This window comes from Phalacrocorax aristotelis, chromosome 10 (assembly GCF_949628215.1).
Source record: "Phalacrocorax aristotelis chromosome 10, bGulAri2.1, whole genome shotgun sequence".
Taxonomy (NCBI): domain Eukaryota; kingdom Metazoa; phylum Chordata; class Aves; order Suliformes; family Phalacrocoracidae; genus Phalacrocorax; species Phalacrocorax aristotelis.
Genome location: NC_134285.1, coordinates 15,089,133 through 15,114,601, shown reverse-complemented (window position 1 = coordinate 15,114,601; position 25,469 = coordinate 15,089,133). Strand labels below are relative to the sequence as shown.

Below are 25,469 nucleotides of genomic sequence, written 5' to 3'. Positions count from 1 at the left end.
GCAATAAGAGTACAAAGTAGAATGAATATTCCATACCTAGAAAAGAACAAAAAAGAACCCTAAAGTGGTTCTTTTGATATATATTTTATATATATCTTTTGAGTATATTTTTGATTACCAAATATTTTCTATAACAACTTTGAAGCTAAATGTACTTGGATGTCCCTAAATCACTGAAGAAATGAAAAATCTGTTTGGCTGAGATTTTATAGAAGTTAGGGAGACAAGCTCAGCTTTAGAAGCAGGATTCAGAAAAATAACTGAAAAATATTTTTTCCTTTTTTCTAGTTTCAGTCCATTAACCTACATAGATAGTTAGCTTGTAAGGATTGGTGGGGCTTTCTTTTGCAGGAGAGGTTTGAAGTAGAATGAAAAAAATGGAAAAATAATTCCATAAATTTAATGAAAGGCTGGCTTTGGGATATCAGAAACTGGCATTATTCCCACAGAGGGGGGTGGCTAATAAGCTGACTGTATGAAGTCCATCTGGCAATAATATCCTTTTGTTAGTTTTTCTCAAGTTATGTTCCTTTTTCCTTTCTATTAGCAGGAAATAATAAAGCAGACTTTAGTTATAGTTCAAGGAATCTGGTGAGCATTACAGCTCACAGTTACTAATATCTGAAATGAAGTGTGTATAGGGAGACTTCAATTATGTTGCACAGGTTCAGGATAAATGATGGAGAGGACACCGTAATGCAGAAAGGAGTAAAAATCTTAAGAACTAAGAGATGATTCCGTAATTATGTTTGCACAGAAAAGAAATATAAAAATAATAATTATTTAATTATTTATTTACATAGTTATACTATTATACTGTGTACTAGATATGTAAAGAAAATGTGCAAGAGGGGAATATGGGAATCCTACATATAAAGTGAGATTTAAGGGGAAATAGTGTAACTATGTAAATCGATACACAATGAGGAAAGTGATTATGCTGGAGTGCTTTCCTATAACATATTAATCCTTCCTCTCTGAAATGCGTCTTGTTTATTTGGTTATGGCCATCAGATGCTAGGTGTTGTAGAACAGTGATGGGAAAAGGTGATGTGCAGTTGTCATTTGCCAGCAGTGTGTTTACATAATGTTTATTCTGCTGCAATTTCTAGCAAAGGTCTGAAGGCTTGCATTTTTCCGTGTCAAGGAGTTTGTTTTGCTTTCGCACAAAACATAGTTCTGAGTGTGTATGGGATATTTTGTATACCTCAGAAGGCATCTGGGAACACTCAGTATATGTGTAATATTCCTGCAAGATCATTGTGAGTATTAACAAGCTGTACAAATTTTGATCACGTTTTAGTATTGTGAGGATTTGCATGAAGAACTAAGCATGACAGCAGATGAGGAAAGAGGGATGTCCTGATTTCATTTTTTTTTTAATAAATACTTTTTAAAAAAATACAATGCATGCAAGACCCCCTAAGATATGTAGGTGAAGTATGTCGTGGAATTTATGTGTTCCAAGACAGCTAAGCCCTTTTATGAAATAGCATACATTCGGCATATATGACAGAGTGAAAAGCCATGTCTTTACAAATACATAAATATATGTAGCATAAAGCCAAATAGGAATGAATTGAATAATAACCCTACCTGTACTTAGAAAAGGATATATGGAATATTTTAAGAGGTAAACCTGGCACGTTTTGGGAAGATCATATTCCCACTCGGGGTAATGGAGATAACTTTTTCTGAGGAGGGAGCTTTGCTGAATAGTTGCCTTTCTAGAGAGAATTTCTTGCATCTTTTCAAGAAATTGATGTCAGATACTGGATCAGGATAACCATTTGTGTGGTTACATTTGTGAAGCCTTGTACCTGAAACAATTATTTTTAAGAAGAAATAGTGTGTGCAGAGAATGCAGGATTGGCCCAAATAATTGCAATGAACAACTCAGAGCTGTTGCTGATATTTTTAGAATCTTTTATTGTGTGGGTTATTCCATACAAGTAACAACTAAACTGGTTTTTTATATCACTTGTTTAGACTAAAGTTCTGTTTGAAAATTAACTCCAGATCTTATCATTATTGTGTTACATTATTAATACATCAATGATATCAATATCAAATATTTTGCTCACTTAGTAAATCAGTTTTTCAGAGGCAATGTGGTTTAGAACTACATGTTATGAACCAAGTAAGGTTAATTTGAGCAGCATTCTCAATACTGTAAGGCTGGACACGTGCAAATGAAGAATAATCAAAAGAAAGTGGTTTTACATCATTGCATTGGAGGGCATAAATTTGGTCTGCAGAAACTTTATTGTTGATGACAGTTTTCAAAATAAAATAATCCACTTAAGGCAATACTGTTAAATTAAAAACAAAAGCATATTGATTAAAGTAAGCAACTATGAGTCAGAAAAGGAGAACCAGTCTGATAAGTAAGAATAAAATGTATTTATGTACATCATCTGCAGAGCGCAAGCCCACTAATTTATGCTAAGCAGGAAATTTTCACCCATCCGAATGAAGACTTTTTTCTCACTGCCTTTTTAGATCATCTTCCTTTGCATGGTGTTTTCTTATGTTCTTCTGGCATCAGCCTTTATGAATTGATCTGTGTCAGGGCCCTGAGGGCACTACTAAGCCTTACTGGACCTGCTCAGCCTCTCCTGAGCTTCCCAGCGCATTCCCACCCAGGAGCTCCATTTCAGTCCAGCTCAGGGCCCCCAGCCCCTGCCCCAGTGACAGTGTAGGAGCACCGGCCTGCAGCACAGCCCCAGCCCTGCTGGCCATGGGTCCTGCTGCACTGGACTCTGACCTGCTGATTGACCTGCTCTGTCCTGTTCTGACCTCAGATCCACCCCATCACCGTGTACCTGCCTGCTCACTAATGGGCTCTGTCCATTTCTGGCTGCAATGCTTGAGGATGAACAACGGGAGAGGTCTGTTGGAAAGCTTGCTGTGAGAAATAAGGAAAGACAGGAAATAGCTTTAAACTCTCAGTGCCAACTCTCCTGATTCAAAGGTTGCTATTAGAGAATGTTTTCTTTGCCCTCTTCCCTGAGAACTTCTGTTTTCCAGGAAAGGAAAACCTGATTTCAAGGGGACCTGAGTTCTGTTTCTACTTCTTCAAGAGATGTTTCCTTAAACTTGAGTATCAGTAATCAAAGTTGTTGCCCATTTCTGTAGTAAAACTCCATTGGTAAAGCTCTGTAACAAGCAGCATTCATATGAAAAGAAAGATGTTGGATGAGCTTGAAGAGAAGGATGAAAAATACTACTTCTGGTTTACATAAAGCATGATGTTCCATGACATGGACTTCTCTGACCATGGGCTAGTGAAAAACTTCAGGCACATCCCATTGACTGTGATACTGTTCTTTAGATAGGATAACATCAGGACACAACAGACAGAGACATGCTTTTCCATTCAAAACATTGTATCTTTTTTGAAATGCTGCTTGCGTTTGGTTGCAACGTTCTTAGATATGAGAGTACCATACATAACCAATAAGAAAAATAAATCCAGCTGCTTTTTCGTGGAATGGCAGTAAACTAAGTTTGAAAAATTACTTCCTGCATAGGAGCTGAAGTGCTGTTTGTTAAGTTGCTGTATACCTCAGTATAAAAAGGGCAATGTGATTTAGAGAGTGTCTTTTGGTTTCATGGAGAACCCTCAGATTCTTCTGTGTTTCAGAGGGTTCAAGAGTTGACTCCTTGGGCTGACATGCAAGTGAGCAAATGGAAAGTCTCAGCAGGAATTCAGGAATAGGTGAGGGGTCAAACAATGAAAAACCTTTTATCATGCTGTCACATTTTCCTTCTTTTCATGAGCTTGCAATGTAGCAATCAACCATTCTGTCTCAGCATGAAACTCTGCTCTCACAAGTTCACTCAGCAGTTGGTTGTGTCAACACAACACTTACAAAAAAGGACTTTACATTCGTGACAGAGGTCTAGTTCAGGGGAGGAATTCCAGAAACTAGAGTACATTGATACCAGCAGAGGGTAAACATTGCTTTCTAAACAGCTCTTCATAGCCAAACCTGCAAATGTTCCATCTAAAGACACTTCTTCCCTTTCTTTTAAAGAAAGTAATGTCCTTTGAAGCTGTGTAACACAGTATGTCATTAATGATTTTTCATTTGGACAAATATTGTTAAATGTCACAGCATTGTACAATGTAGTCACAGACTTCAAAAGATATTTTTGACTAGATAGAACCTGTTGCCAGAACAAAAATTTAATAAGCTTTATTGCACCTTTGCATACTTTTATCATGTTGACTTACAAGGGATAATACTTGCAAGAATTTTTAAGCTAATCTGAACATTTAAGGACAGAATCTCATTCTATCTTATAACAATGATTCTTGTGCATGAATGAAGGACCACAGGTAAAAGTACAGTCACCTTCCTGTGTCTTGAGTTATCCTGTTTTGTGAATAATTTCTTCATATATTAAGGTCATAACCAAGTTAGACAGGAGAACTTGTTTAGGGAGGATGAGTGGACTTCCAGTAACCAAGTTATTGCCACAAGCTTTGCATCAATCAGAAAATGTTGGTCTCAAGAGTGTTGTGTCCTGATTTATTGCCAGTATGTGATTGCCTTTCAAAGTGTAACTTAGAAGAAGGTGTTTTACAACTTTCATAACTTTTAGGCATATTTACCTGTAAGCTTCATGAAACATTTCTGTATTTCATCTATTTTACCTCTCTTCACTTAAACTTTGTTACTTACTGGTATGCATTTTTAGATGGCAGATCTGTATTTTTTGGTATTTAGAACATATCATATCCATTCCCCATTAATACTTCCAGAGGAAGCATTTCCACTCCTGTTTTATATAATTTTTCTGTACCTCCGTAATCCCTGAAGTCCTTCTCTGTGGTCAGAGTAAGTGGCAGTTTCCAAACTGGCTTAAGGTGACCTAAGGCTGTACTGCCATGGAAAGGAATAGGCCTGTCTTCCAGATTTCTCTTACCCAACATCATCTACATATTTATGTCTCTTTCTTCAGTTGTGAATTGGATCAGCTCACAAGCTCATTTTATGGAGTGTCAGTTTCCAGCTGGATCGGTTGGTCTGAATCAACGCTCATCTATACAAGAGATGGAGTAAACACAAGATGGGGTGGAAGGAACCCAAACCCCAAGGTAGCATGAAAGGCAGGACTATGTGTCAGGTGTGTCACTGAGGTTTTAGTTGATTGTGAAACCACACCCTTAGCATTATGTTTCTTTTTAGGCAGAAAAGAGGAAACAAGCTCCCTTGAGAGACAAATAACAGAGATGAATTTAGGATGTAAATGTGTTGAGTAATTTGTGGGCAAAAATAACATAAGTAATTGTTTCATTGCTGAGGATACTGATAGCTTTTTGTTCTTGTAATACTTTGGTGGATTTGTCAAACAAGCTTGTGCAGTGTGAAGCCAGAGTTCCATTCAAATGATGAAAAACCTTTAATCAACTTTAATCAAAATCTCTATTTTATTTTCAAGGGTTTTTTTAATATGTTTTCAGTTGTTGCCTGTCTTGATTTGACATCTTTCAAGTATTGAAACAAAGTTAGTTTTAAACACTTCATTCCTGCTATTGAAGTCCTTTGAAAAGCAACAAGAATTGCATCAAAAATAATAGTTTTTCTGACTAATAGATGAAAGAGGACTAACAAAATTAATTTAATATTTCTTTGTTTCTATGTATCACTGCTTAAGATATTTCATTTGGATTAAATTAATGCTTTTGTCCTTTGACCAGTAAAATGCTTCCTAGTGTGCCCACTTAAATTTTTTTAAAAAATAAACACAAGGGAATTATTTTTAAATTAACCTGTGAAAATATCACAATAAGTTAGTTTTTGTACGTGTAGAAGGAACTTTTAAAAATGTGCATAGATTGTATGAATTTCCTTCTTGGCTAATGGAGCCAGGATGCAGCTGATTAGAGAACAGTTGCTTTAATTGTTGTTGTGATATTCATGGATGGGATAAGTAGGTGGTCAGAAATGGTTATTGAATTGATGCAAGCAATAAATATTTCATTAAGGCAACCTACTATAATTCCTTCTCCCATTTCAAATTATTGATATGCTGCTGTCAATTGGATGTCTTTAACTGAACTTGGCAACTGCTTAGTTACTCAAAACTCTATTAAAACCTATCATAAATATTCCTTTAAATATCATAGCTGCTCTTTATACCAGGAAAGTTTGCCTAAATTTTGAGACAACATGTTCAGAATCCAAAACATTTATGGTTTCTGGTGATTACACTCCAAACATGATTGATATGTTATTCCCTGATATCCTACTAACTATTTTAGAAGAAAAATGACAAGCTAGCAATGATGACGTAAAGCACTATGTTAAGGAAGATAGATTAGGGAAATAATTAATGTAGCCAAGTAATTAATAACTTTGGTTGCCCTGCAGTACCAGAAGCTCAGGAAACCTATCTTATTGCTCCTATCTGTCCTCAAAATTAATGATCTCTTATTTAGGCTACTAGCTTTCTATGCATAAGCTATCACAATAATAGCAGTACTTTCTTGTAGCCTGTGGTAACAGCATCCAGAATGCATCCATCCAGAAATGAAAGAAATAATCAGGACTGCTTTGAAGTCCTCAACCTGGAACAATACCCAGTACACTGAAGGCCCAAAGCATTCAATAGCAGGAACCATAGAAACTGCTAAAGCAAAGCACAGAATTATTCAGGTTCTTCTTCATTTGCCTGTAAGTTGGATTAAGGGATTCTACCGGGGTATGCTTGTGTGTTGCCATCTATCTAAAACAAATGTCCCAGAGTCGACCACTTTATATTGTCTTCCTGGTAGTCAATTGCATTCGTCTGACTGATCGAGGACCTCTAAAATTAAATATTCTAAAGGGGAGGTGGTTGACTCTTCTCACTTAAAAAAAGCAGGCTGACACCCTGACCTTGACCAATATTGGCAGTGTAGACAAACTGCCATCATCCTGCCTCCGACCGACATCAGCAGTGTAGGCAGGATGCTACCCCCCGTTATTCATGCAAGGTACGATACTGTCAAATCACACTGCCACTGGTGGAGTCGAGGGGTGGCGTGACTCTTGCCCACATTCAAAAGACATTTGTATGATTGGCTCTTTCTGTCAGATGACTGGACACCAAGTGCCCCTGGCAGCCCACCGGAGCCATGGCATCGCTTATGGTCCAGTGTTTGTTGCTGGTGATTGGGTGAGTTGCCATATGGGCGTATTGCTGATAACCTTCCTACTGCCTCAATAAAGCATTGTTGTCAGACTCCGTTACTGCTTAGACCACATGTGCTTATACTGAATGTAGTCTGACACATGCAGAACTAGAGTTGTGTAGGGGCTATTCTGTTCCCTTATGTCTGGGAGAAAAGAAAGGTGAACTTCCTTGTTGGATACAAAACTTAGTTAAGGCAAATATTTTCATTAGATTCTTGAAATTTTGGGCTAGCTCGTATGGAAAAGCAGCCACTTTTTCTTGCCTTTGTTTCTAAATGCTATTCTACATGAAGCAATTGCTTTCTCGTGAAGCACAATGTTATGAATAAATCTGTTCTTCCCATACAAAACAATCAGGCTTCCTAGTCCGACCAACGTCGTCACTTGGGGCACCAAAATGACATACAGCTTTCAAGCTAAGCATGTGTGTCTCACATGTTATCTCAGCTTTGAAAGATGTATATTGTTAATTAGAATAATAAGCACAAGTAATCACCTAGCATGTTTTTGCCAGCAGTGAAATGGAAAGGACTGCTCCTATGCACTAGCAGACTGAACAGTAGCCGGTGTGATAGCTCATTGACAGCTTTAGAGTTGGGACAGAACAGCATCGGCTGCTCTGTATGTTTCTTTTCAGACCTGTCATAGTGTATGGTGAAAAAGTAATTGCTTTGGTTTGTTTTAATTTGGTGCTTTGGAGAGTAAAATATTTTTGTAAAGGATATGAAAACAGGAACCTTATACCTTTTGTAATATAGGAAATTGAGTGAAAGCAACGCGAATGGTGAAATTATTTTGTCAAGTGGGTATAATATTGGGATGAAGTTCTGACCAGCTGAAATAAAAGGGAAATTTACCACTGAAAACAAGAGGGTCAGGGCTTCCCCTGCAGGGTTTAAGTCTCAATGTCTCTGAAACCAAGTATTCCTAGAGCACAAAACGTTCACAGTTACACTGGAAATTTAACAACATTATCAAACACAGTCATGATTATACTATCACATTTCTTTGTGCGTATTGGCAAGTCCCACATCTGTGCACGCTTTCCACTAGATCAGCACAAAGAACAGTGCACGTTGTTTTCAGAAATGGATTCTTGAGGGGATAAATTGATGTGGCATGAGCTGCATGGCCTACAGTATGAGATAGTTAAAATATTTTTATCTTTAGAACTAATTTGAAAAAATAATCTCACCTTGTGTTATCCTGTAATATCCTATTGATATTTACTCATGAGAAAAGGATAACAAAGTTGCAGCTGACAAGAAAAGTCACTGATACGTCTGGTAATATTTATCACAGTTGTAAAAAAGCACAGTGATAGATATTTTTTTTTTCCATTTGTTACACCTTTGTGTAAACATTTAAGTACAAACAGAAGTATCTGGGTAGGTAACTTCTTTTCCTCTATGTTGTTAAGCTTTTGGGAAGCACATTGCAGGGCTTGGACATTTCAGAACACAAGTTTATCAAAACCAGTATGATTAATTAATCCGTCAATCTACTTAAGAAAACAGGAAAGATACAAGCCCATCACACTTGTCAGTACACTGTTCATAGAATATTTGGGAAACAGTGTTTACAGAAAGTCCCAAACTCAGTTTTAAAATATTCTCTTTGCTTACTTTTTAATGGAAAGGTAACTTTTCAGAATCTAGACTGTTTTTAAATGGAAAATGTGCAATATTATCTAAGGAAAGTACGAAGTTGATTTACTATGCATGATTTTTTCAGTTCTTTGTACACATTCAGTATGGTTACATTTTTGCTCAGGACGCATATATATTTTTTTCTGCTGAACTTTTCTCGATTGCTTTTTTATCAGGTTTACAAATCAAATCAAACAGGTATATTGCAGAGCTCTCTGATATTATTTTCTGCACTTATAGCACAATGTATTGAATTATGCTTGCTCATGTACTGCTGCTGCTATTCTCTCCAGATTGAGAGAGAATGACTGTGGGGGCTGTAAATTCACTTGGCTTCCAGCACCACTGGTTAAATCAAGAGCCCTGTTCAGGCTAGAGAAGAGACAGAGCAAGTGTTCATTACACAAATCAATTTGGTCAAAAGTGCAGCGCAGTGGGTACTCAACCATTGCTCACATAATATTGTCAACTTAATCAAATAATGCCTAGAAGGCATTCACAAGCTCTTTCTCTCTGAGAAATAACTTGATTGGTGCAGCAGAAAAAAAAAAACAGGTGCTCTTTTAAGCATTTTTTTAAATTTAATGAGAATTTTTAAAATTTAAAATTCTAAAGAGCTTTACCGTTTTGTGGGTCTGTATACACAAGAAACTGGGTGTAGCACTAAGTTTGCCATTAAGTATATTTTTAAAAATAATCTATTGTTTTTCTTGTCTTTCTTTTTTTTCCCGTTAAATATTTTACAGGTTATTGCTACTAGAATTAGGCTGTTCTTCCTCTAGACTTCGTGTATGGGTGTAAAAGATACGCAACAAATTTGTATTTGTTTACAGGTTGTAGAAGAAAGATCAAGACTTGGTAAAGCTTTTCCAAGTTATTCTAATACAACATGTATTCAGTTTGTCCAGGAAGAGATAATAGGTTTAGTTCAATTTTAGACATTCCTACTGTTTATATTCCATTTACTCTTTAAAAGCTGTCGTTGAGAACAGTTATTTTTGTAGTGCATGCAAACAGCTATTCTGTGACAGCATTTCATTTCTTTTAAAACAGGGTTTGAGGGTGAAGGATTTTGTCTCCACCACCATTGTTTTGTGGAAAATGAAAGAGTTTAGTCAATGAAAAAGAATGGATGGAAAGTGTAACACTCACAATTCCAGCGTAAGAAATGTTATAGGACCAACTGTCTTCATTATTAGATAGGAGGGGATATAGAAAATTTGTGTTTGCTGGGAGGGAGAATGGAATTGGTTTTTCTGCCCAAACGGTGTACACAAGCCCCTCTATGATTTCAGGTTCACCGAAAATGCTGTTTTATTGCATACGATGCCTTTTCCACAAGTGCTAAGGATGTGAGATGACACTCTTGTGTCCAGCCAGGGCTAACTTGGAAACTGGGTTTGTATTAGATCTGGATGAAGTTTTTAAAGCATAGGGTTGGTTTTTTGTTTGTTCCACACCCCCCCCCACCCCCCCCACCCCCCCCCCCCCGGGTGAAATATATCGCAATTTTGCATTAGTGAGGTCTTAAAAAAAGGCAGGGGGAGATAATATTTTCTCCAAATAGGGAATTTTAGAATTTTTTTTTATCCAGAAGAACATCTTGTTTAGCAGTTTTCTTCACTTTTGTAAATTTTTTAAATTATTGGGAAAAAGCTAAAAAGTGAAACAAAAAAATATATTTGCTGAAATGTTTTAGAAAATTGTTCTTTTCAATCAATTACTGCTTTTTTGGTAAATCATAGTAGTTTCTTGTGATATCAGAAATTTGTAGTGCAGGTTGATCCTGTGGCAGCACACTGGATCATGTCTGCTTTGGTTGTGAAACGGAATGATCTGAGACTCTTCATGGTCCACTTGCCCCAAAAGGAGCAGCAGCCCTTAAAGGACGAGATATGCCTGTCAAGTGCTTCAAGAGTGCAGCGCAGGCCATTATCTGCATTTGCATAATCATTACAAAACAAATTTTATTAAGAATCACGCATGCCTGCTGCCAGTTCTTAGAATGAACCTCTTTAACCACGAAACTTGTAAAAACTTGCAGCGTAGCTGGCACTGGTAATTTTTCATTACATTCAACCTTCTCTCAGTGAAAACAGTAGAACTGGTAATAGTGACAGTTGTGGAAAAATAAGCTGGCCAAAAAAAATAGTGTTTTAAAATTATTTTAAGAACTTGAATTCAGTGTGAAGTCTTTTAAGAATAGATTTCTATTTCTAGAACTCTGTTAAGGAGACAAAAAGTTAGTATTTTGGTAAAGACAAAGAGTCTCTTTACAGAACATTATATTTTATTTCAGCTGTCCTGATGAAGGATTTGGTTGAAAAGTACACCATATATTTATACTGAAAGCATCTTATATGAAATAAAAAATCATTTTCTGAAACATCCTCTTCAATTTGGGTTTGCTTACCTATAAAAGTAGTTTCAGTTTTAATTTATTCTAACACCTAAGTCTTCAGTAGCTCAATGAAGTAAAGGGATTTAATCTCAATTTATTTCTGTGTATGTGAGAATTTGGCCTTCTATTTCTGTGTTCTGTATTTGTAACTTTCATTTTAAGTTTTAAGACTATCATATATTAAGATTCTTTATCATTTTATAATTTTAAATATGTAGTGGAATGGGAACCAAAAGCAGTATGTGTGATTTGGCCAGAAAAGGCAGGGACTATGACAGCCCTAGGTCGTGATGTACTGAGAGAAAAAGGAAAAGCAAATCAGTGAAAACAAATTCCTGTAAAATACGTATAAATATTGAAGACAACTGAGAGTCGAAGAAGTTTTATATTAGATGTAACTTGAATTAGCTTTGGTAACACTGTTTTCTGAATGCAGACTAGTGAAGGATTTTTTGTGTCCTTTTTTGCTGAGTATATTTCAAATTGGCAGACTTTAGATATTGTAATGAAAGGTTGTAATGAAAGGCATCTGATTTTAGTACTAGTTTTCTTAAAAACTATTATAATTTATACCTCCACACACTTCTGGTAGCTGATTTGATAATTTCAGTGATAAATATTAATATGATTCTATACTTAGGTAATATTATGAAAGTATCTATTTCATTTAACTTGGCTAGCTCAGGAACTCAGTTTCCAATGTTTGTTTCTCTGAGGGGTTAGATATATTTCCTCATTTTTTCTATTAAATAGTTTCTCTTCAATATTTATGAGGTGATAATGCAAAACATTTTTATTAAAATTGAGATATGTATGTATTGAATAAGACTGGACAAAGGTCAAGAGAAAAGTGAACTATGAAAAGAACTATCAACAAATAATAATAGCATGACACAGGGTCTTAAGATAGTGGGGAATATTTATTCTCTGAAATGATAAATTAAAATTGACATCTGAAGACGTATTTCTGTGTAGAGATGTGGGCATGCCTCACACGATTTTCTCTGAGTGTTGTCCATACCTAAATTAAATTTCACCAAGATTAAACTTGTTTAGCTCATATATATTGATTGAGTTAGAAATTATTATGGAAAATTGAGCATCTCAATTCTGTATGAAGTGCCTGCAAATGCAATCAACAGTCGTTAAAGGATTCAAGTTTAACAACTTGTTTTAACATTTAAAACATAAAATGATGCTGGAAACTTGCAGTCGTGTGCAATTGTATATTAATAAATACCCATAGCAAATTTTTTTTACATAAACAAAATTTTGTAGCAGTGTCTGTCATTTTATAGTCAATAGGATGCCAAACTTTTAATCTTGTGGTTCCCTCCAGGCAATACTCATCAATAATCTGATAAAAAAATGTAACTGTTTATTAGGTTTTTAAAATTAGAAATACATTCTCAGTGGAACCAGAAAAAAAGTCATGCAGCAAATCAGTGGAAATGACCTTTCGGTGAAGATGACAAATGACATCTTAAACCTCAGAGCTACAAACTAACCTGGTACAGTGCTGACTGACATGCATAGGAAACAAGCCAATCTGCAGTAATTTTCAAGGGTGCTGAGAACCTGCAGTTACCATTGATTTCTTATAGCACTAAGGGTCTATATTACCAGTGCTTTCAGCTCCCAGTGCATTCATAGCTTTAGTTCTTGGTCTACCTGTTCAGAAAAATAGGTTCTTTTAAAATTATTTGAACTATCACAAGCTGGATTTTTTTTTAATAGCTTGAACAGCTATGAAGCATGATGTGGGGTTCTAGAAATGTTTAGGAATTTTACAGTCTCATAGAAATTCCATACCCCAGGCTCTGTAAATGGAAGCAGTCCGTTTTGGACTATGTACTGATTTGCTGTAATAAAAATTGTACCAACTGTGTTCATGCCTGCAGTGTACATTGTGACCGCACTGGACCATGTTGTACTTGCATGATGCTGTTGTGACCAATTATGTCACAATAGAAGGACATAAAGTGCCGTAAAAAATTTCAAAATCGTGTTGAAAATTCATACCTGCAAAAACTACATGCTGTTGAAAAGGAAGTTGTAAAACTTGATTAGGAAGAGCAGACAAGAAAGGAATTGTTCCCTTGTAATTTAAGGGGGGGACCTTATCCAAGGTCACAGCTGTAGAAGGAGGGAGATCCTTAAAGACCTCTAGATGACTGTTAGAGGAAAAAGGACCTTTGTCCTGAAAACTATCAGACACACAGCTGGTAAGATTTAGTGGATAAGATCTTTAGTAGGCAACTGGAGGTAGAGTACTAAAGTAATGAATAATAGGGATTTCAGGTGATTTGATGCTTCCTGCAACCAGACTGTCAATTGAGATTGCTATTGGAATGTGCTGGTGACAAGTTCTGCGATTGAATCTACAAAAGGCAACCAGGGGAGAGGTGGTTCTAGAGGGGATTCGAGCCAGGATGGAGAACGTGATGGATAATGCTGGGCTAGAGGGAATCTTTGAGAGTAAATATGAAGTGCAATCTTGGGAAGAAAAGTAAGAGAACCTTTTGTCTTTGTATGATTCCTCACTGTAGAAATCAGCCTCAGCCAGGTGATTATTACAATAATTTCCCAACTGTCAGACAAAGTTTTCATTCTCAAAGAGGGAAAAAGCCAATTAAAGAATATTCAGGTAAATTAGGTGTGGTGGATCTTTTTCAGTTAACTGTTTCTAATTAGCTTTGTTCCAAGGTCTTTAAAGATTAAACTGATAATATTTTTGATCTGTTAGTGTCTCTCTCTGTTACCTTGTGGAGAATGAGTAGAGGTACTGGAGAAGTGGGGTAGAGTAGGCATAATGCTGGTTTTTAGAGGAGGGAGAGAGAAGGGTTGGTTATAAGCTACAGGGATGTTCTGTCATCAGAATTTCAATCCTGGGAAAATACTGAAACAAGTAAATGCACACTGCATTTTTAACACCTGAAGGTACAAGAAGAATAGTCAACAGCACAGATTTGTCAAAATTATACAGTTTTTTACTTCCACAATGGCCTCCTGGACAAAGGAAAAGACTTGAATGTTATATTTTGCTTTTCATAAGGCTTTGACATCTTCACATAAGGCATGTGAAAATGTGGAAACTCCCCCAAGCAAGATGGGAAATACTGTAAACGTGCAACTACAGTAGGCTGAGTAGAAAACTAGGAACTGTGTTTAAGATGTAGCTCATATCAAAATGAGAAGATTTATTAAAAGGAGTTCTGCAGGGATTTGTGGTGAGTCAGTGTTTTCCAGTATTTTCATTAATGATCTGAATGATGGAATACAGTGTATACGTATTGAATTTGCAACAACACTAAGCTAGGAAGGACTGCAAGTACACTGCAGGACAGGATTAAAATTCAGAATAATCTTGATAAATTGTAGGTATCATCTGGAAAAATAAGATGCTATCAAAAACATCAAATGAGAGGCGCTTACACAGAAATAACAAACTGCACAAATACAGCATGGAAAATCACTGGTTAGAAAGAGTTCCATAAACAAGATTATAATGGATTAGAAGTTGTATATGAATTTACATTGCCATCTTCTATAGGACAAAAACTCCAATGCACACATGAGGAAAAGCAAGGAGCACCAGCTAGGAGATAGTTGCAATGGTAAAATGCGTTGAATAGTTGGTTTATGAACTGTGATCTCTTCACAAAGTTAAATCCATGACTTTTTGACACATGAAGGTAACTCTGATGCAGCTTTGTATTAAAAAAAGGTTAGGTGACGTAAAACACCACACAGACTATACTGCCTTTTATGTAATTTCTGTTTAATGATAAGGCTAGTGGGGTTATTTATTTATTTGTTTTGCATAAAGCACGCTAATTTCCTTGAGTCAGGAGAGGGTATTGAAAGAGACCAAACCCATAATAGATCAGGACTTTTACTGGTTCATACCAGACTACAGGAATGTAGTGAGGGTAATGTCAAATACCAACTTCAATTAATTTTTAAAGAGATATTTTTTATTTATGCATGAGGTAAATTGTATTCTAGCTCTAGAGTCCACAGGGCTTTGAAACTTTCCTCTCTGGGATTTTGCAAAATCCAGCCTCACCTCTGTCCTATGTATATTTCACCTCCTTGGTGTTAGTTGGAAATTTTTTTATAAGCTTCACATTCCAATTTCAATTTGCAGTTATCCTTCTCCAGATCTCCTAGGTCACCTGTAGATTTCTGGGTAATAATACCCTTTGTAAAGACACTGTTACATTGTCAAGTCTTTTAATAAATTTTAAATAGTTTAGCTCTGTTAATTCTGGCACAGACTTCTTTAAGGGCACTTACAGGTATGACTCTTTGATGATAGTGACTTTCTGAAGTTTGTGGTTTTCAGTCCTCGCTGCCTGAACTCTGAGACATTCTTTGCTGAAACTGTACGTTTCAGGATTCTCTGAACAAAAGCAGTAAAATAAAAAAGAAATACCCAGAAAATAAGAGTACCTGGATTTACCCACCTCACCCATAATTTGAAGCTCCTTCATTTTAGCATCTTCTTCAGAAACCTTACTGGCTTTTTGTTGGCAATATATATATACACACAGCTTCTTGGTACAGAAGTTGCTCCTAATGTTTTGATATGCTAATAGTGCATGGTTCAATACTCCTACTCCTTTTTTCTCATATTTTATGTTAATAAAACAGAACAGAAATGACTTTTTCCAAGTTGCATTGATACAGTATGCCAATTATATAATTTCTTCATGGGGCACCCTTTGTTCCTGAAGCTGAACAGCACCTTCAGAATTCTTCAGTTCTCTTCATAGTAATCTAATTGACCTTAAATTCTTCTGGTATGTTGTATTTCAAGAGTTTCCAGTCCCTCATCCCCACCAAATTTCCTTCATATTTCTCTTCTTTTAAGGCCTGAAGATGCAAAGTAATTTCTGTGGTGTTTATGGATGGAACAGTTGTCTAAAATCTAAAAGTTGTATTTTTGAGTTGATTTTAGATAGCAAAAGATTAGCATGTCTCTTATCAGCTAAATACCACGTTTAGTGTTTAAATCACTGAAATTTGTAAAGATGAACTATTTAGTTTGTGGGACCCTGCCTGTGAGTTCAGGGGGTAGCAGATTAAGACATGTGGTGGTACTGACTCAGTTTTAAGTTTACACTTGAGCTGTTCCCAGTCCTTGTTTGGATCACTTGAAAATCCTTCTTTAGTGCACACAAGTTTGTACTTGTGTTGAGTATCCCATAAAATGTAGACACTGCTGATGAACTGATGCTTCTACAGAAATGACAAGGACCTTTACAAATAAAGCATTCTTGGCACAGAAGTATAGGCAATACAAGAAATTGTGGATGTTTGTACTTTGAATCTGAGAACATTTGCATTTACTGGGGAAATAAATGTTGCATTTAGCTTGCTAGAATTAAATTTATATGTAGTTATTGCTAATGTAAATCATGTATTCTGTTTGAGTTCTTTTGCTTCTTCCTTAACAGCTTTATTGGTACTAAAACTGTAAGGTATATTTTATTTAACCGTTTTTATTTTGCCTAAAAATGTTGTCACTTAAAAGAAATTTGATACTAGCAGGAAATGTGAGATTTCTTCTTTTTTTTTTTTTAGATGAAAAGAGTCAGAAAGACAAGCTGAATTGTAACATTAGAACACAAGGCAAAAATGAATACTTGGAAGATAAAAATGCTCAGAAGGAAGAGGAAAGACAGAGAAAATAGAGTAACAGTTATAGGGCAATCCTTGTAGTTTCATTCACGTATTTTCTTTCCTATTCTTTTTTTCCAAATCCCCTCTACGAGTGCAAAAGAAAATAACTATGCTGGTTTTATGCAAAATCTTTTTCTAGTGAATGTGTGCTGTACACACAGTGATTAATTAAGCATTGTGTGATATCATTAAAGAACACATCTCAGAAATTTCTGTAATATACTAATAGACCAGCATTGCTGAGTTTTACTTTTTGAATGAAGGACACTATATTTTTTTGTAATCTCTCTAGGGGTTTATAATTCTGTTTGTTTGTTAAATTGTAATACACATCAGTGTCCTTCAATTATAAAATAGCATTTTAAAACTAGGGAACAGTATCCATGTAAGAAGATGTAAGAAGTACAATGATATGATCTTATTTTGGTGAGAAAGAAAATCTGTAAAACTTTGTTTCCATGTCTCACTTTTACGTTAGACAGCCTTCACCACTGATTGTCCTTCTGTCCCCTTTCACAACTCAAGGCCTTTACCATAATGGTGACCATTTATCTAGACAAAATGACCCTCTAGTGTCCATTAGCACTGCTTATGAAATGGTAACTAGAAAGTGATATGTTACGTACCTCCTGTGTAGAAGTCCCGGTGGCCTCTGAATGATAGTACTGATCTTATTTGAAAGTGTATAGCTTGCTTCTGCAGGTAGGCTGGTATTTGGACATGGAGATTCAGTTTCTTCCATTGGCAAACACTGATGAGGTTAAAGGGGTTTCAACAGCCTTATAATATAAGGATACATACTTATTGATTATTTAAAAATAAGAAAATCACCAAATAATAATCTCCTTTCTGTTACCCGGTTTATTCCAAATGCATATTAAAAATATCACTGAAATGTGCACTGTTGAGACAGGTACAGAAATGGATTTGATTTTCATGGATTTCAACTTCTTGTGTTTTTCAGTACATTTTTCTTTAGTCTTTTTTTTTTTTTTTGAGAATTTAAGGCCACTACTTTATATTAAATATGGCAGAAATACTTACAGTGTGCTTTCTTTGTTTTGCATTACCATTTTAGCAGACAGATGATGCAGCACAGACTGATGGCCAGCAACAGACACAATCTTCTGAAAACACAGAAAACAAATCACAGCCGAAACGGCTTCATGTCTCAAATATACCATTCAGATTCCGGGATCCAGATCTTAGACAAATGTTTGGTGTAAGTACTCATACTTTAATTATGCTTTTTTATATTTGCATTGCAATAGGTATCTTACATTACAGGCAACTATGACAGCAAAATCTCTGATTTAGGTTGTTTAACCGTTTTCAGTAAAGATTCTCCATTTATTTATTTATAACCAAACATCTGATTTGCCAGTCAAAATTGGGAAAAGAAATTCTATTCATTCTACTGTATGTGATACAGATAAGAGTATTATAAGTATTGTCCTGTTTTGTATTACATTCAAAAAAACGCTACCTACATTGGTTTAAAATATTGAATGCATAAATATTCCTGCTGTACACACCTGGATTTATATGCCTGTATTTATTGATTTTGGGGAGCATGATGTAAAATAGTCAATGCTTGACCTCATGAGCAAGGGAGCCAAATCTATGGAGTAAGGCATGGTCTGAATTTAAGCAGGAAGTCCAGGACAGGTCTCAACCCCACAGGTATTGTAGGTCTGTCAGCTTCTAAAGTCTTTGCCAGTACTTTTCTATAAGTCTCTTAATTTCTGCTTTTGCCAGATCATTAGCTCTCTTCATGTGCATTGGCTGTGTTTCACACATTTCATACCTGTCATCAATTCTAGGCTTACAACCATGAGAAGTTACATCTAGTTTCTTCTCACTGCTCCAGAACTCTTAGGTTTATTTTGAAATGTCACTAAATAAAATCTAAAAATAGCACTTGATCAGCTATTAGACCTTTTCCTTTTCCAAGTTAGTACTCCTCACTATTTGTGTTCCTCTTGCTTTCTTATTTCTGACTCACTAAAACTTAATTATCCTGTGTTGCGGTTTGTTACACAGTGCAGCATCAAGTACTTCATGACACTATACTTCTCTCCATCGTTCATTTTCAGTTCAGATTTTTAAGTTCTTCTAATGTCTTTCTATGTGAGTTCAGACGTTGTGGGTTTCAGTATTTATTTGTATGAAGTGAAGAGACAGTCAGTGGTATAGTATTGGGAAATGAGTGACTGTTTTGCCGTATTTGACTTGCTACAAGTAACCTCCCCTAAATGCAGCTTACAGCATGTCAGTAAAATAGCAGAAGGCATAATAATTAACTCTTTAGGGAAAAACATATGCAAAATTATTTAAATTAAACAAACCCCTTAAAATAGATGTATTTTATTTGAAAATACATTAAAGGAGAGGATCTTTTTTTTTTTTTTTTGAGAGAGATTGTAGTAATTTATAAATGAATAAAAACTACATTTCTTTTCAATATTTCTAAGTCTTAGGCCTCAAAATACTAACACTGGAGAATGGCTAGAGTTTTCCAGCTTTAGGATGACTTGGTAACCATAAACTTTTAGCTTCTGAATTGATAGAAAAAGGAAATTTATGTGAGTTGAAATATCTGATATGAAATATGGTAACGCTGCATCATGACCATGCTATACACATAGCAGATGATCTTTTTACATGGTCATAAATACAGCAGAGGAGGATTGTTTAAACATTAAGTCAATGTCTGCTTATAGGCTAAAGTTGCAGTTAAAACATTAATTAGATGGTGAATGCAAGAACATAAAATAAGCCAAAGGATAACAAATGATGGTTGATTTTCATGATCAATTTGAAACACTTTAATAAGCTATAGAAGGAATACTGTCCTTTCTGGCCTGTAATTTTTTATTATTTATTAAGATACTGAAGTATAGGCTAATTTCTTCCATTCCTTGGACTATTGTTAGTTTAGTCTTCATTTGACTGCCTCTAATTTCTGCCTTTTTGTTTAATATATTGTGTCACTTATCAGTGTGAACACTGACCCATACTGCATGTTAATGACATATGAAGTAACAGAAGTGTCCCACTGATACATTACAGTGTCATATCATAAAATGTGTCATATCAGAAGGTGTTCCAACTAAACACTGCCTGAGTCAAACATTTGTACTCTTACTAAAGCATGTCCAATAAATAGAGCCTTTTTCTTTGGGATAGCAACTATGGTCAAGTTTTGTGTGTGTGAACAATGTCTAGAGCATTGTAAGTGCTATTGCAAGGTCAATGGTAATAAGAGTTACTACTAATATTACAATAAAAGTGCAATGCTGAGCAGGGAAATATCCCCAACAAGTAAGTATCCATTCTAGTTTTCCAAATTATACTCTAGCAAGACAAGAATTGCTTAAGGAGTAATGGTTATCCCTTTTCAGCAATGGTGGAGAGAAATCCTTACTCCTTGAGGCCATTGACAAAACTCCCAGCTGGTTTAATCTTATTCCTGTAAAGCAGAAGTAACGAAACTCCATTACCTGGCCTGGAAAGCAGCTACATAAAGTCTTCTGAAACAAAGGTTCTTCAGAGGGAAGGATGACCAGACTGTGACAGTGTTCATGCAGCTGTTTAATCCTGTCTTGTTAGTGATGTTTATTATACTCCAAGCAAATTAACCAGTAGCTTATTAGATATGAAAAAAATGGTGGTGGCAGATGGACTGGATGGATCACAAGAAAGTAACCTACTATGTGCAAAGACAAAATGTAATAAAAAAAGAAATTTGGGACTTTCACTTCACTGTGATGACAGTTTAATGGTGATTTCCTCTTTGCCAGGTGGTTTCACTGAACTTAAAGTTCATAAATGCATATGTGGAATGATAGTGACAAGTGTAACGATATGTATGATATGATATGTCATATTGATCTGGTTCCTCTGCAGTGTGTCTTTGTTGGTGCTTGACTATCTCTGATTTTATATTAACTTTTTAATATGGTGCAACATTTTCTGAAACGTCTTTACTGTATATGATGGAAGGGTTGAAGTTATCTTATTTTCATATAACTTTTCTATTTCTTTGCAGCAATTTGGTAAAATCTTAGATGTTGAAATTATTTTTAATGAGCGAGGCTCAAAGGTAAGCAGTTGATTTCACCCATGGAATTTTTTAATTTGTTTAAAATATTAATATGAGTAAAAGGAAACAACTGCACTGCTGTAAAAAAATAATGTCTGAAATTCCATGTTAGTGAAAACATCATCTGAGCTGTCATTCAGTTTCCTAAGCAGCATGGAATTCATTTGACTAATTTTATATCTTTTAAAAGGAGTAATTTTAACTACTCCAAACTGTCATCTGTTTTATGGGAACGTTGATTTCTGCTGTCTTTATTCTTCAGTGGTAATTATCTTGTTTATTTTACAAGATGAGTCCATACTTACAGATATTTGTTGGCAGGTTTGTATTCGTACAGGTATTTTTCTCCCCTACTGAAATGAAAGATGATAATGATACCTAGTAACTATCCTCTTCAGTAATTAGCTGAGAAAATATGTGATTGTTCTAGATTATCTAAGTGCAGATGTTTTCCTCTTTAATTAAAGCTTCAGTACACCAACCGTTTGAAAACAATCTGGTTTAACATTTATTTGATTAAAAGAGTCCTTACTGTATTGTAAACATTTAATTTTTTCTGAAAACTACTTTGCCTTAAATGCATACTTCAATTTATTCAATACTTAAGAAATGAAGCAAGATAGAATGGCTATGACTGCATTAGCATTGTTAGCCCAGTATGCTTCAACTATGATATCAGCTGTATTGTAAGGGTTAGTGTGTCATATGCATGATACCTTTTTCCTTTCCCTCCCATGTCAGACACACTATGCTTCAGTCTTCCTGTAACTCTTATACATGATTTATTATTAGCAATGGAATTATTTTCCTGTTATAGATATACTGTAACCTGTAATTTTTTAAGAATCGTATATATAATAAATCTCTCTCTTAAATCAGATGTATTTTAATTCTGTTAATTTTTCCCTTGATGTGTTTGTATTTATTTTCTAAATTTAAAGCCATCGCCTTTTTTTTTTAAATAGAATACTTGAAATTTCTTTTTTTATATTCCAAAATTACTCTGACATTCGTTATTTAGTAGCCTTGCCTGCTAGCCCAAGCCCAATTTGGAACATCTACTGTTTTTTCAGTAAACAAGCAGAATGTATAGAATTTGGTGGCTTAGAATCTCCTACTCTGGCTGAAATATATTATCATTACATTATGGCTGTTCAGTAGCTTTTGCAAAAGATGTTGATTGTCCAGAACCTGCTTCTATTGGATAGTATTATAAATCTCTAAAGACATCACACACTTGCCAGCTTATATTGGTCTGTTGAAGATGGAGTGGAATGGAGTTCACATGTTACGGTGGTTGTGGTTTACACATTTGTTTAGCCATTAAATCTTACATATGTATGACTTTTAACCACCATGTCTGCATCACACTGCATAAGGCTTTTTAAAAATATATCGAGGGTGGCATGAGGAGGTATTTCTGAGTTTTTTTTAATAGTGATCTTGCAGTAATAAAAACATCCCAGTAATGAAAACATCCCTTCTACTAAACATAAGCTCCTTGAAAGGATTTCACAAGGAAGAGGTTTTTCTAGGTAGGCTTGTAATGTCGCTACCTCAGTTACACACTTTGTGTTACAGACTCTAAGACCTATTCTTATTAAATACTTCTACACTACCCAGTGCTGTGCTGGCTCTGAGTAAACTGCTGAAGATACTTAAAGCAGTTCCGTGATGCATCTCATCACTTACCTATGCTGCTTCTCATGTTGTTTAGAGTTATTTCAGGTACAGCTACATAGTATTTTGATTTGCAGAAGTACCCTTAGATTCTCTCAATTAAATAAAAACTGAAAAAACAGGATTAGGAATGAAAGGAACATTTTTTTTTTTTCTTTTAAACTGATCATTTAATTTCCATTCTGTAGGATTTAAGATGCACCACATTAAAGTCCCATTCCTGGCAGTGCTTGTCTTAAAACCCCACTGAAACTAGAAGGCCTACTAAGTGGTCTCAAATTGAGTACAGGTAAAAAGGTTGGCAGAATCAAAATTCAAATTTATTTCTAGCTGCAGTTTTGCATAAAAGAATTGCTAGAAGTTTTATTTGTTTCTGTTCTTGCTCATTTCTTTTCATGCCAATAATTAATGTTTAAAAAGATTCTTGCAAAAACAACGGAAGTAAACTCATGCTCATACCATAATAGTTAAGAAAGACTGAATTGCAGATTCATAAAACATAATGCTGCAGCACCACCATAAAGTAAAAAATAATTTTGCAGAAGGGAGTGTCTCCATAAGAGAAACCTTAAAATAATACAAATTTCATACTACACATTTCTGTCGGTTTGGGGGTATGATAATAATTAAGATAGCTTTGCTAGAATTGTATGGCAACACTGATGACATTTGAAACTCTTTATAAGAATTGTGAGAATTTCAGTATTGTTTTGGTGTAGGTCTTTCTTACAGTCTGTGTTAAATAAATGAGGCTTACCTTTGCCAATTCTTGAAGCTGTTGATTAACATTAAAAACTTCTGGTAACTTACCTTTCTCTGCATTTACTACTCCTCTTGGAAGGACAATTTGAAATATAGCTGCCATTACTATGCATACTTTAATGCTACTTTTCTGTTTTAAAACTGAAGCTCTCCATGGAGTTGCAAATGGTTTTGGTCCTGGGCACAATTGCAAGGTTGCAAAGATACAGGAACATCAACAAGTACTATTTTTTTACAGTTGTAAATTAATGCTCTATACAGCTGTATACTATGTATATACTCTCATAAATCTGTTTGTGTGTGTATGTATTAATACATATCTAGTATATACTATATTAGCATATATTTCTTCAAATAAGAAGAGCTCCAAAGCACTTCCCAAATTAAAACAGAACCTTCTCATGTCCTAACTTGGCTATTAAACCACCTGAGAGACTTTAAAAATAAAATGCAGAAATTTACATTATGATTTAATAAAATACATAATATGTTAAAGTAGCTCTTGAATCTGCTCCATATGAAATTAATGTTAATGTGTTTGTGTAGCTATTTGAATGTGTGATGAGTGAATCTATGTTCTGTGATTGAGTTTCTGTGTCAGCTAGGTGAAATTAAAGATTTGCATAAATAATAAGAGCTTAATTTAAATAGTGTTAATTGTGAGAATAAGTAATTAAATAAAATAAGAAATTAAAAAATCACAATGAGTATTCTTTTCAGAAACTTTGAAGTTCCTATCTTATCTTAGCTTGTGGCTCCACTTTATATCTTTTTCTAATTTTTTAATATAATTAGGTTTTTATCTTTCCCCCTCAGTTGTTTTAAAAAAATAACTCTTTGTGCTGTGAGCTAAACTCTAGCTGTGAGTTAGACTGATTCAAAATTTTGACTAAACAGCTCGCACCAAATGTTTGCAATTCTGAGAGGGGGCAGTTGTTCAGCAGGAAGGAGAGGGGAGAACAAAGGGAATTGGGTGCATTTTTACTATTGCTTGGAGCTAGGCTCGTTGGATTGATGGTTTCAGAGATTCTGCTGTGAATTTTTCTTAATGTCATCTTAAATTATGAGCTTTTTTTACACAGTTTTTACAAGATGGGAGGGAGCAGTTGAAGACAAAAGTTTAACATTGAGGATAGATTTAGGTATAAGAAAAGCTTATGCAGGCATCTAAAGCAAAGGGATTAGTACTGAGGAGGAGGATTTACTTTCTCCCAAACACTCCTGGTGCTTTGCGGAAAAGAGAGTTACATCTTCAGTGTCTTGTGGCAAGCGAGGTTGTGGCTTTGTGCTAAAATAGTGGAGGGCAGAATGGAGAAAATGTGTGGAATCAGGTGTTCTGAGAACGGCTTCAACTAGAAGTGGAACTGCTGATAGAGCACTTCTGATTTCAGGCTTCAGTGTGTCTTTAAAAGAAGAAAAGAAAGAGCAATAGACAATGCGTTTAAGCTACTTTGAAGAGAAGGGAACATAAACTGCTACTGGATATAATTGTCGCTTTCTATGTTATAAATTGGAATAAATAAATAGCTGCTTTGAGTAGGTAAAATAACCCAAATAACTCACATAATGGTCCTGAGAGTTTCTTAACTATTTTGTCAATTAATTAATTTTGTTGTTCACATCCACTGTTCTTCTCAATGCTTGGTGTCAGGTTTGCCTTAGTTTCATGTTCGGTCTCTTCTTTGTATAAAATGAATAAATAAATGTATAAATATCTTCACGTCTTTTTTTTTTTTTTCTTTTTTAAGCAGTCACTATGTACATAATGGGTAGAACTGCAGAGAGTAGGTGGGTGAATACTGACCACAAAGCTTAGCAAATGTACTGGAGAATGAGGACACATGATGCATGGCTTATTGCTGAGGAACAGGACAGAGGAAAGATTTAACTGCATAGTTCATGCTGAAATAACAGTTGTAGTAGGACTTCAATATGTGCAGCAATGCCTATTCTTTATAAAGTGGCCATGTGTAACTTGCAAATATTTCTTGTAATGA

The 25,469-nt window shown here is 35.2% G+C and overlaps 1 protein-coding gene across 14 annotated transcripts in view; it reads left to right on the top strand.

Annotated features, from left to right (window-relative positions):
• Nucleotides 1-25,469, top strand: part of RBFOX1 (RNA binding fox-1 homolog 1) — a 1,436,581-nt gene that overhangs the window by 1,314,036 nt on the left and 97,076 nt on the right. For all 14 annotated transcript variants that reach the window (XM_075105333.1, XM_075105334.1, XM_075105336.1 and 11 more), the window contains 2 exons: nt 18,004-18,147; nt 20,977-21,030. In XM_075105333.1, coding sequence (XP_074961434.1) covers nt 18,004-18,147; nt 20,977-21,030 — 198 coding nt within the window. The remainder of the gene's footprint in view (nt 1-18,003; nt 18,148-20,976; nt 21,031-25,469) is intronic.